The sequence below is a fragment of the Ostrea edulis genome, chromosome 3 (genome assembly GCF_947568905.1).
Source record: "Ostrea edulis chromosome 3, xbOstEdul1.1, whole genome shotgun sequence".
Classification (NCBI taxonomy): domain Eukaryota; kingdom Metazoa; phylum Mollusca; class Bivalvia; order Ostreida; family Ostreidae; genus Ostrea; species Ostrea edulis.
The window spans coordinates 61,358,731-61,372,442 of record NC_079166.1 but is presented as its reverse complement, the minus strand read 5'-3'; the positions used below and the strand labels follow the sequence as shown (position 1 = coordinate 61,372,442).

General features: G+C 36.6%; 1 protein-coding gene across 1 annotated transcript; it reads right to left on the bottom strand.

Annotated features, from left to right (window-relative positions):
* Positions 1–6,019: 6,019 nt before the first annotated feature.
* On the bottom strand, positions 6,020–12,500 carry LOC125675710 (uncharacterized). The gene is made up of 2 exons (XM_048913493.2): positions 12,325–12,500; positions 6,020–6,495 (listed from the first exon to the last, which is right to left on the bottom strand). Exons 1-2 carry the CDS (start codon positions 12,380–12,382, stop codon positions 6,035–6,037), a joined length of 519 nt encoding a protein of 172 aa, XP_048769450.1. The 5' UTR covers positions 12,383–12,500; the 3' UTR covers positions 6,020–6,034.
* Positions 12,501–13,712: the final 1,212 nt, after the last annotated feature.

Here is a 13,712-nt window from a genome sequence, read left to right as displayed (position 1 = left end):
ATCAGTTTTGAATATATATATATATATATATATATATATATATATATATATATATATATACGCACACACACACACAATTAAGAGCATTAAATTATTGTTTTTCGATTGTACTGTTAAATACGTAGAACCACGGGGCTGACCCTCAATTTTTTTTTACAACGTTCAATTTCTATTATTTTCACATGCAAACTAAATGATTTTCACATGTGTAATAAGATTGATTGGCGGATTGGCCCCCAACCCACTCTTTGGGTGATAGTAATGAATGGTAAAAATGTAATAATGAATGAACTGATCAATTGAAGGATGAACGGAGTCCCCTCCCTCCAATTTAGGAGTACGGAGTTTGGACTTAAAAGACAGATTTTAGGTTCCTTTTCTGCTTGTAAACAATTGTAGAAGACAATTTCTCCTCCGACTGTCCCTATACACTTTGAAAAACGATGCTGCGTGTTTGCGTACTATTCTAAATCTTTCCAAAATAATCACTCAGCGATACGAATTATATTGCTTTTGCAATTGGCAGCCGCCATATATACATTAAGTGGCGATAAAATAACTCGATAGCGTACGCCGGTGAGATTTCCATTGACAATTTGTAGAGGGGTCCTTCCACGTGCTGTTATTCCACCTCACACCATAACGCTACCTCCACCGAATTGTCGACGTAGCACAATAAAAACGTCCTGGTACCGCTCCCAAACGCGATGATACACTCTACAACGGTCGTCACTGCTATCCAAATGAAATCTTGAGTCATCAGTGAACAAAATATTGGCCCAGTCCTGTATTCTGATTCTCAGATGTCGTCTGCACCACGCTAGTCTAGCGATATAATGACGTTGAAGCAGTATTGGGCGCACTGCTGGACGTCTTGGTCTGATGTTGTGATCGCGCAGACGATTACGCACAGTTCTTGGACTGATTGGTCAAAGTCCAGGAATGCTACGAGCAGTCAAACTTGCTGTCTGGAAACGATTTCTCAGGTGCACAAGTCTAATGTGGTTGTCCTGTCGACGCGACGTCACACGAGGACGCCCAGAACGTGGTCGATCCCGAGTGTTACCAGCTTGTTGGAAACGTCTTCATAATGACTGGATGGTGTTCCGATGAACTCCAAAGTGTCTTGCTACGATAATTTGTGCCATTCCAGCTTGAAGCGTCCAACAACACAATTACGTTGGTTTTCGCTGAGTCGTGGCATGACAGAAGGGTAAATTTTGTCAAAACTAAAGTGCTTTCCTTAACGAATAGTGTCCAAACAAACCTTTTACACTTCTTACTCCAAACAGTATTGGCCAGTAAAACTCGTGCATACGAACACTTCAATAAACAACATGTGTTCACTAACCATGAAAAAGTCCGTACATCTGAGTCGGGTACTATCCGATATTGTTCAAAAACATCACCTTAATATTTATCGATTGTTTAGATTTTATAAATATAAACAATAAATATAGAAAAATTATACTAAATTTTATAATGCGCAGTTTCTTTTTTCCGTTAGTTTTTTGAATTTTGAAGACTACATGTATCTTTATTGGTCATGTGTTGTATTTCTAAAAGTCTAAAAAGGATGATGAAAATAAAGTTTATCATGAATACATGTATATGGAAAAGCACAATATTCTCTAATTTCTGTAGAAACGAGGGGGTTAATCATATTCGGTCTTTCCTATCCCCCTCGTGTCTGTCCAAGCCTTCATAAAGTATGTGGGAAATCAGTCACGCTTCAGTATGAATTTATTTCAGCTTACATTTGATATGAATCGTTCAAAAACTTACATAAATCAATTCATGAATGATTTTTCCGCAAGGAAATACAATTGAAACCACTCAATTTCATACTAAGACCGAATATAAATACCCCCCCCCCATTTCTACAGAACTTAAATATTCTCTAATTCTGTATATTTCTATAAAACCGAACCCACCCACAGTATGTTGATTTCATTTGAACAGCATTTTATTCATGTATATGTAGAAAAAACATACATAATTTGGATTAGGCACCAGGCACAATGCCTCTATAAGCCCTCTCCATGGGTCAAAGGTATGTTGATGAAGACGAACAGTGGACTTCACTGTTTTCTAAATATTTTCTCCCATACCAATGGCGGATCCAGAATATTCCAAAGGCCAACGGGGGGGGGGGGGATGTAAAAGTAAAATTACGAAGTATCAGCCATTTTAGGTGCCAAATCTAGATTTTCATCTTTATATGCCAGTAATGCCTTTGTGGCGGAAGAAAACGGGACGGGGGAGTGCTAACAATCCGCCACTGTATGAAAGGCGAAGATATATGGTGAAAAGGGGTAGGGGTCTTCATCCTTCACACCGTCTTTGCTTCTGTCGATTTCAGTTATCTCTGCAAGGGTAAATGTATATTTACAAAATATTTATCAGTGAGATACAGAAAACGTGTAAATAAGTGTTTAGACATTGATTGTTTACATTATTACCTGCATTGTTCCCCCCGTTTTATCGCCAAACCGGGAGTAGATAGGAACCTGGACATCTTACATGTTCGCCGTAAACCAAGTTGATAACACGCAAACACGACCAAAAAAATTATGATAGTTTCTTTTTACTCGAATAAGTCAATTCATAGTCTATTGCAATGCTGAGAAATGTGTGTTTGTCTCCGGAAGTTCTCCATCGGAAGTAAGATTGCGCGAGACCACACCACGTGACCCTATTCCTTTATGTGTTGATAAGAATTGAGTTTTACCTTCTCTTTGATTTCACTGTATTTCTTCGAGCTTCCTGTAAAGGTAAAGATAGGGAAAACAGTGTTCAAATTCTATGGTATGATATGTCACGTTTAATTAACTACGGTTTGATATATAGGGTGGCTGAATAAATCGTAGTTACGTATTCTATAACACGTGAACAGATTTTTTTTTTTTTTTTACGCCACCTGTTCAGTAATTGATACCTGGATTGAACCTTTGTGAAGTGTTTTCTTTAACTCCGTACATATTAGAAAAGGGGGGAATCAATATGAAGGACTTGTTTCATCACGGTCTTAGTTTTAAAAAAAACCGTTTAATTTCCGCTATTGTATTACAGCAAAAGCATAATGAACCTTTTAAGCAGATGTTACTGTTCATTTACAGGACTAAGATATTCGTAATCATGCTTTCGAAATAAAAGCAAGAGACAGTAGAAAATGGGACCTGTTACCGTTATAATGTTATGTCGATATACTGCATTCCTTGTAGTTTTAGCCACGGCTTTCCAAGATTTCACGGCTTTTTTGTCTCTTTGTTTCTTATCCTTAGATAAGATGTTTTGAATGATTTGGCTTTGGGTTTGCTTTTTTATTTCTTTAAGATTTCTTTAAGTCGTCTGACCGGATCTTTAGGAACATCCTATTGTATTTTTTGACCGGTCAGCTATGATATACACATGTCCTAGTCTACAAAGTCGCTCCACTACAGAGTCGCTCCATTCCACCTCCTTTTCCGTGTATACTCCATCTCTATGACAAAATGAATATAAATAAATAAAAATGTTTATTCGGTATATACATACATACAAACCTACATACATAAATACTAAGGATAACCCATGAAAGCTCCTTTGATACACGAATGTTTGCGCTAGGGGGTTATTCATGTGGGAGGAATCCGGAGTACCCGGAGGAAACCCACGTATCCGAGCGGGCGACCGCCATACCCTCTCACATACATGTACAACCACTGCCGATCACGGGGATCGAACTCGGGTCTCAGTGGTGAGAAGCGAGAGCGCTACCCGGACACCCTTCTGTGCTACCCAGACGCCTTTGTATGTACCATTGCTGTATTCAGCGTTTGCGCGAGAGTTGATACATTATGTATGTTAATTTACTACACATTTTTTGATTCCACCTTTCCGAAAAAGGTTTCGAGATAGGAACTCTTCTGCCAAAGTGGACCATCGTCTATGTAAACAACGTAAACATGTCTTTAAACATAGACTCAATACTGGAACATTTTAACAGTTTAAACTATTGCTAATTAAACGAAATGACTTCAGTGACTATAAGAAAGCTGTGCATTTGAAATAACCGTATTGAAAGCTACTAAACTGAAACTAGCAGACAATAAGAAAAATCGTCAAAGTACTGATAGTACTCAGACGAAATACTAAAAATTAATAATCGATCAAAATTGATATTTTTCAAACAATTAATAATCAAATTCTTAATTTTCAAGTTTGGTAATTGAATTCTATTGAGTTCAAGGGACCCCGTTCAATAATTGGAGATGTCTGAAAAATGACCCTACCATCAGGCACCCAAAGGTGATACGTGTACCCTTGCAATCCCAAACCGAGGACAGGAAATGATAGTCCATGACGTTCGTTACCTCGTCTCCATACTCCTTCTGTAAACTTTTCAAAGGTGAAGTTGTTACTAACCTCAATAAAAACCCTAAGTGATGTAATATCATTAATAAGAGCTTCCAGGTGAGTTCAATTTGCGACAAAGGCGATCGTGAATCCTTTTTAGTGTTCTCTGGGTTTGTATACTTTGATCAATTTGTGCCATTCAATCATCCCATAATACAATCCTTAAAGAGGTATGTAAAGTTATTCCATCCTTTGGAAACCCTACAGTTCCAACCAGAGGGCAGGAAATGATAGTCTAAGTGGTCCCCTACTTGAGCCCATGCTCTTTTCGTGGAATCTTTAATCCGGGTTAGAATAGGTCCCCAATACTCCTTGCTTGTTGTAAGAGGCGACTAAATGGGACGGTCTTTTGGATGAAACCGCAAAAAAAGGTGTGGTACGGTAAAGATCCTTCCCTGCTCAAAGGTCGTAAGCGTAGGCCTATATATTGCAACCCTTCATCAGCAATGGTGACTTCTCTATAAAAGTGAAGAATTCCCGAGAGGGACTTTAAACAATACACAATCAATCAAATATTCAGTTATTATTAACCTTTATTATGACCCTATGTGATATAAAAAACTTCCATGTGACTTCAATTGTCTTCAAGTATTAAACATTATAATTTCGAAATTGCTTATTAAATTGTTTGAAAAATTATCATTTTTGAACGATAATTTGCTGATTTTTCGTATTCCTTCTGGACGCTATCGGTGCTTTGATGATTTTTCTTATTGGTTTCCAGTTAGTCGCTGATAGGTATCAACCTAGTTAAAATACCTGCATTTTACCATTTCCACTACACAGTCATGAAATTTGAGCACGTCCTGTGTCGGTCATAAGACACAGGCACCTGAAGTATGAATACTACTTTTTTGAAAATTTCTTTTTTGTGGCTACACATCTATATATCCCTCTTTCTATTCACGCATTTTGTAAGCTTTAGCTACCAGTATGATAAAATACACAAGATATGAAACAAAGAATTGTAAACAAACAGGAGGTCCCCGCTTAGGGGCACATTTTCCAAGTAATTACAGCGTTATCCAAGGAATTTTGTCTAGCGGTAGGTCAGGAAGATGTCATGCTAAATCAAAACTTATCTCCTTTTTTAAATTTCTCACTCTTGCGAGCATTGATTCGGACAGGGCTTCTTCTCCTCCACTGGAAGCTCTAGAGGAAGTCACAGAGTACGATTTTGTTACGCGTTGTTTGATTGGTCCGCAATTAATTTCGAGACCATTCGGGTAACAATGCCAGTTCGGACCAATCACACGACGCGTAACAAATTCGTAACACGCGCCATTCAATTTGTATGTACACACCGCTTCTATTATACGACCACATCTTTCAAAAAATGATAAATTCATTGCTAAAATATTATCCAAAGGTTCTTTCGCTGAACAAGTAAATATACATTTACCCCACCACATCACTCAGTGATGTAGAACAACCACTGTATCAATCAATTTATAGTATTATTTTGCTTACTCCTCCATGGCACCTGATCCCACCTCTAGTAAATGCAGGGGTCCATCTTTGCCCAATTGTCTATTTTGAATTGCTTAAAGGAGTTATGAGATTGATCACTGTTCGTTATCTTCACCCTTCAATGGGTATGGAAATGACAAGTTGGACCACGAATGAAAATATTGTTTTACTTTGTACATACAACACATGTTAACAACTTTCCATTTACATAAGGCGGGCACTCTAGTGACCCACATTCTGCTTGGATTGGATAGAGCAGATTTCCATTATTATCAGCTCCACCTCCAACGATGAAATCAGGATGCTCATTAAAACATATTGTTTCTTTTGGCGAATAATTTATAGGACTAGTTACGAGATATCCACCATACTGTTTCTTCCAACCAGAATAACACTCATTCCTTCCAGGAATCATGACTGACGAGGAGTGGACTTTGCTCTTACACACTGCGCATGTGTTGTCCTGGGTTTCAGTACCAGGTCCAGCAACATCGCTGTCCAGTTCCGATCCATACATATAATTAGAGGATGACACCGCTGACCAGTTTCCAAATATTGGGTCAGGTGAAAGACATGCATTGGTTACTGACGCCCCCTTTGCGGCATATTCTGATCCTCCAAGATAGCCTAAAACGTGTACATTGAGAACCTGTTATAATTATACAGTTTGCATTTGATATTGAAACCGCATGCATATGAGTTCAGATTCTCCGTCGTCAACTTCCTATATTCCACAATCTGCATATATTTATATATTTCTCAACTAATTCGATACACAAGAGCTTGTTTGGTGTATGATATTTTTTTTTTAATTCAGGTAGACTACTGACAAACAAGCTGATGTGACAGGGGTTTCAACAGTCTCGTTTAAAGTCAACCTTTTGCCAATTTTATGGTCGTTATAACGATCTAGTTTGCCAATACAACTTATCATTTAGTCAAATGTCGTCTGGAATGTTTCATACTGATTGTTAAACCGTTCTCGACAAACTGGTTTTGATTACGAACTATTTTTACTGATCCAGATATAGAGCTTATGGCGGGTGTGGCAGGTTGACGGGACATATACACACCAGGGGTGGGATCAGCTGCCTAGAAGGAGTAAGCATACCCTGTCGACCGGTCATACCTTCTGTGAGGATTATATCTTGATCAGGTAAACGGAGTTCAGACCTGGGGTCAATTACTTTAAAATGTAATGCATTAAATTACAATTACATTGGATTTTTCACAATTACAATTACCATTACTTTCATTCATATAAGTAATTAAGTGTTGAAAAGTCATACGTTTTGATGTTGTTCATTTGCGAGAAGATTACTAGAAGTTCTTAAATTTTTTTAGAATCCACATTTGATTTACACCACTTCTGGCATATGTAATTCCACGGTACGTTTTTAAGGTTCTTCTTCACAACTGTTAATATTTTCATGAGGAGCAAAGGTAGGAGCTTGGTAGAGCACTTACTGGATCCAGCAATGTATCTATTTTTATAAGTGTTTTTATGAAGTATAGGTACGGTAATTCATATTCATCCAATCCACTGACTGGGATATTTTAAAAATGTATCTACAACTGAAGCATTGTTTTGAAGAATTTCATCTTTTGAAAGCGCAGTAGGAGTATAAGTACGATTACCAAAAGTGGAATTAATGCCAAGTTCGTTTAAAATACAGTTGCAATAATGAGCTTTAAATCGAGGAAAGCTACTGACAAATATGTTGATGGTACAGGGTTTTGAACACTCTCGATTGAAGTCAGCATTTCGCAAATTCTATGGTCGTTATAACGATTTAGTTCGTCAATACAACCTATCGTTGGATCAAATGCTGTCTGACGTGTTTCATACCGATTTTTAGGCCGTTCTTGGCTCACTGATTTTGACTACGGACACCTCCGTTTACCTGATCAGGATATAGGGCTCACGGCAGGTGTGACCGGTTGACAGGGGATGCTACTCCTCTTAGGCACTTGATCCCACCTCTGGTATATCCAGGGGTCCGTGTTTGCCCAACTATTTATTTTGTATTAATTTTCGGAGTTATGAGATTGATCACTGTTCGTTATCTTCACCTTTCCTTACAAACAAAGACAATGTTGTTACAAGCTTTGTCAGCTGAAACCAAAACATGTTCCTCATGTAACTTATCTGGTTCTTTTATCACTTCTGGTTTACTAAACACAGAAGGATAGATGGTACGTACATGTTTTAACATGTCTAATGCGGGATTTTAATATTTCTCCTATACTTTTAATCCATTCTGACAATGTATCAAGTTCTTTTTTCTCATATTTAGCCCATCGTCTGGCCCTCCTTGACACAATTGTTAATTAGAGATGAAGTTCTGTTGCGAATTGAAAGACTGAAAGACTGAGTATTTAGGACCTTTTATCAGTGATGTGAGGTCCTCATTTCCAACTATATCAACAACACCAGTAATAACATATCCAGCTGGACTATAGTTCAAAGAAAATGAAGAACAAGAGCAGTAGGTGGATTAAGTATAAGATAGTCTATATCTAGGCACTGCAAAGTTTGTTTATAATTTTAAAAAAATTGGATGCAATAGTAGAAGTCTATTTGTAGGAAATAATGGGTGTAGACGTGAACTTGAAATAAGTTGTAATACACGACTGAACTCTTTTATGACGAAAAATGTTGCTTATGTTGACGCCAACTATTCCTTTGTTTGAAAATTTGAGCAAAAGAAACTTGTGGTATAATTTGGAAGGAATATCATCCATGAAGTGTGGTTGCCTAAAGAGTCTAAAGATCCTGTTATTTACAACATCCATAATCATAGACTTCAGTCTATATTCAGGTGTTGAAAAATCCAAGTATAGACTACATGTAGCTGTGGCTTCTTGAAATAATGTATGTAAAACTCTCAATGTAACAGAGTAAAGTTTTGTGCGAATATGATGTGGACCTAATTGTCTGTTGACGTAAAGCATAAGTGAATCTAACGTAACATCGTTTTATACTTGGTTTTTTATATGAACGATGCCCATGACTACGTTTCCGTCTTTGAATATTGAGAAAGAGTCCTATCACATTCACATTATTTCCTTGTGGACTAGTCAAATTTCCAAATCATATACATTATCATTGCATCTATATGGAAATGCAGAACCTAGAGTCCTGATCCAGTGATCTTCTCGTTGTCAATGAAAAGGTGTACTTAATGTTGGACTATATGTATGGTGGTAAAATATTTGCAAAATCCTGACCTTCATGGACAAGATGGAGTGGTCCGGTGAATTAAAATTCTTGTAAAGAAGTTGGTTACCACCATTATTTATTTGAAATATGTGCCCCGATGTTCTTTTAATAAGTGAATCCTTAGTTTATTCAACATTAATTAGGCCACATAGGTTACACTCGATAGCGTAGACAACGTTAGAAGATTTATAAGTCAAATTATCAAACGTTTTGGTAGAGAAACTACGTCCGGTGAGATTACTACTAAATTTTACAATGTTTTACGGAACATTTTGATGTCGAGCATTTGAGATCTGAAAAGAATTCATTAAAATATCTCTTAAATGAACATGACAATCTTTAATTTGGGTATATAAATTTTGATTCTTGTACCAAAGCTGAATATTATTTGACTGTACATACGATAAAGTTTTTATACCTCGAAGGATAATAATCCGAGCGACACCAACCAAATTGTAGACTACATAGAGTGACACCTTTTTATACTGGGCGACGTATCAGCCAGTATTGTATCGTTATTGTGTATTTTCATGAAAGAACATATATTGAGCGACAAGTATCCTCGGGGACAGACTGTTCACCAGCAGAGATACATGTTCAATGGTTAAATGAAAGGTGAAGATAACGAACAGTGATCAATCTCATAACTCCTATAAGCAATACAAAATAGAGAGTTGCGCAAACACGGACTCCTATATATACCAAAGGTGGGATCAGGTGCCTAGTAGGAGTAAGCATCCCTGTCGACCGGTCACATTCGCCGTGAACCCTATATCTTGATCAGGTAAACGGATTTATCCGTAGTCGAAATCAATCCTTCTCAATGTGTAGATTCTTTTAGGACGTAGCCCAAGAAAACAAGTGAGGATAATGTTCGAGCACTATAGTGTGCTGCTCTTGAGAAAGAGTTGGAGAAGAATTTACGAATTGAAATGATGAAAATCCTGATCTAGAAATCAAAGAGGGCATATGATCGCTCTGTGAATGATTTGTTTTAGTCTTTGTCCTAATTAAGTTATGGTGATAATTGGAGTGTCGTCGTTACGTTATATACTATTTTAAGGGTTTCAATCTGGTTTAAATCTTAGTTTGTGTGTCCACCATGAATCTTATGCAATACTTATTTCCAAGCACGAATTCTAACTTGTTGAATCATATGACAAATGCCAGATATAAAATGAAGTTTACTATACGTTATACGAATTGATAACATGACCAGTAAAAAGTTTTATGAAAATGTTTAGTGTGCGCTGTTTTTTGGGACGGAAAATGTACCATCTTGTTACATCACACCCTCTTTGAAACATTTTTCGTTTCTCCAAAATATAGGTTGATACTTGAGAATAGCTAGAATCAATAGCAATCAAATAATTTAGACATCTAAAACAATATCTTTTGCGGTCTAGAGGGGTACATAATTGTGTAGATCTACATCACGTATTTCTTTACATGAATGTCTAGTTAACTCATTAATATTCTAATTAGAATGTGTCCATCTTCCGTTGATTCATGTCAATTTTGTTAGTATTTTTCACATTTTACACTTTTACTATAATGAATTACAATGGTTCAAGTACAACTAATGGCACAAGACTGTCTTGGATTATCAAATTATCAATATTGGATGAAAGATTGTTTGAATTATTTTTTTCAAAGCAAAATAAGGTTGTGTTCAAAAATATTCGAGCCAAACATTTGATTATTGTGGTTGAATATTTTTAAAGGTATTTTTAATGAGATCAGAATATTTAAGCATATTTCTTTTTTGGTACCCTTATGCATTCTTAAAATGAAATTTTAAAAATTCTGAATGCATTCAGACTGAATGTGATTTTTTTGTGTCGTTTATCTAAACAATTTACGCCTAAAATGCAATAAAGGACAGAGGAAATTCAGACGGTTTTGTTTCCAAATTGAATAATTGTTTATGTTTTCATACAAACTAAAATATTTTCACAAATTAATCGTTTTTAAGAGCATAATGTGTTTTAAGAAAGAAAAATCAGCCCGATTTGTTTGTAGTAATTTCACTGACGTCAGATGACCTTTAGTTCATCATATATTTTTATCCAACCCATCAATATACCAATGTATTCGGTTAGGCCTCTAGCAATGGATAACTTTTCATCGTAGTAGAATAATCAAAATCTAATTACATTGGGTATTTTTCCTTACAAACTCTATCCTCAAAATATATTTTAGAGGCTCTGTGGAAATTCGGACTGAATTTTGTGTAATTTGGCAAAGATGAAACAAGTATAGAAGAATGGTGATTCAAAGCGTGAAGTCAACTTAATTGAAGACAAGAAGAGCGGAGTAAACTACACCCGTGATGTGATTTCATCGATCAATGAGTGGCGTTGGCCTACTTGATTGATTCTTTGTTTATTTTACGTCCCGTCGAGAATGTTTCAGTCATATTAAAACGGCAACAGTTGTAGGTGAAGTACCAGAAATTTAAACCAATGCTTAGTACTCAAGGCCGTAGCAATGAAGGTTATCTATCGTTCCAACGCCTGCCGCGACACATGACCTCTGTTTTTAAGGTCATTTCCGAAATATCTGCGATTCTAATTCATATATGCCGAGCGTTTGGCGAAGGAGCAATCACTACCTATTTTAACATCAGAGGTTTTACTCGGTCATGGCACGATCAGAGCTCGAACTCACGGCACCCCGGTTACAAAACAAACGCTCTACGACTTAGCTAACGCGACAGGTTTGGTTTCTTGAAGTTGGACACATATTTCGACAGAAATTCAGAAGACCTTAGAGGTCGGAGGATATATGAATCAAGTTAACGTTAAGCTCTTGGTCGGGTCGATCAACCACAGATGAGGAATAGCAAGCTTTCTTTAAGAAGCCCTCCCCTGACTATTTTATTAGGATCTGTGAGCGATCGACTCGAGGAAGAGGAGTGTGACAACGAAAAATTTTCATACTTTAATTATCAATAAAAATGTAATGCCCGTACACTTTAGAAATGAATCATCAACAGTTAAAATAATCACATAGAATATCTGGTATGAATAAGATCATACATACTCGCATTCAATGCTCCAATGTCTGAATTCTGTAAGATCATGCATACTCACATTCAATGCTCCAATATCTTAATTCTGTAAGATAATGCATACTCACATTTGATGCTCCAATGTCTGAATTCTATAAGATCATACATACTCACATTTGATGCTCCAATGTCTGAATTCTGTAAGATCATACATACTCACATTTGATGCTCCAATGTCTGAATTCTGTCCTCGTGTGATTTACAGCCCTCATTTGCATTTACAAGAATTGAACTTAGGTATGTTAAACTTAAAAGGCACAGCCACTTCCCCTTCATAATTTACACTCCCTTATAATGTAGAGGAAATACTTTCTGTATAGTTTAATGACGTCTTATCACTTTGACTGTCTTGATAAGATCCCACTCACACTCACAATCCCTATTATAATGGACAGCATATTGTTTTAAATGATAGTTCAGATTACGCTGTAAAATGAACAGCTTCGATTAAATTCAAGACACTGTTTTTAACTTTGATACTAATGTTAAATTCTCTCTTTTTCAAAAGTGGTTTTACAATTTAGAAAGTGACTGTCACTCCAAATCGAACAATGCGGTCTCTGAGTACTATGTTTTTGACCTCCGTCAGACCTCAGGCACATCATGATTTACTGAATCAAAAGCTTCTGCACGAGAAGAAACAAATATTGCTGTGGCCTTCAACTCGACGTTTAGATATATCCTCGATGTTTTATCTATTAGCAATTATCATTTTCATCCATATGTCGATTCCATATATCCCAGTGAACATGAAATAAAAGACAATACAGAATTTTCCACATCTGCTTCGTACTTAGATATTTTATTGAATATACATGTATCTGTTAACGGTAAACTAACAATTAAACGTCAGCTTCCCATATTTATGTAGCAATATTCCATTATCACCTGAAAAAGATGTTTAGGTCTCTCAACTGATTCGATACGCAAAAAATATTCTGCCTACAATGATGTTATAAATCGCGGCAGGCTTCTGACAAGCGAGTTGATTTTACAAGGGTTTCAATAGTCTCGTTTAAAGGCAACAAAAAGGCAAAAAAACCAAAAAAAAAAAAGAAAACAAAAAAGGGGGCAAGGATGCAATGATAATGTATATGATGTGGGAAATTTGACTAGTCCACAAGGAAATAACGTTAATGTGATGGGACTCTTTCCCAATACCCAAAGACGAAAACGCAGTCACGGACATCGTTCATATAAAAGACCAAGTATAAATGATGTCACGTTTGATTCACTTTTGCCTCACGTCAACAGACAATTGGGTCCACATCATATTTGTACAAAACTTTACTCTATTCCATTGAGGGTTTTACATACGTTATTTGAAGAAGCTATGGCTAGTCTATACTTGGATTTTTCAACACCTGAATATAGACTGAACTCTATGATTATGGATGTTGCCTACCACAGGCTCTATAAACCAGCACGGACCATGGATGATATTCCTTCCAAATCATGCCGTCAGTTCCTTAAGCTCAAATTTACAAACAAAGGAATAGATGCCGTCAACATAAGCAACATTCTTCGTCATAAAAGGGTTCAGTCGTG

Coding starts and splice junctions, on each gene's coding strand:
- LOC125675710 (XM_048913493.2), bottom strand. CDS start 12,382: ATGCAAATGAGGGCTGTAAATCACACGAGGACAGAATTCAGACATTGG. Junction 6,496..12,324: donor CAGACATTGGAGCATCAAAT/GTGAGTATGTAT, acceptor TACACGTTTTAG/GCTATCTTGGAGGATCAGAA.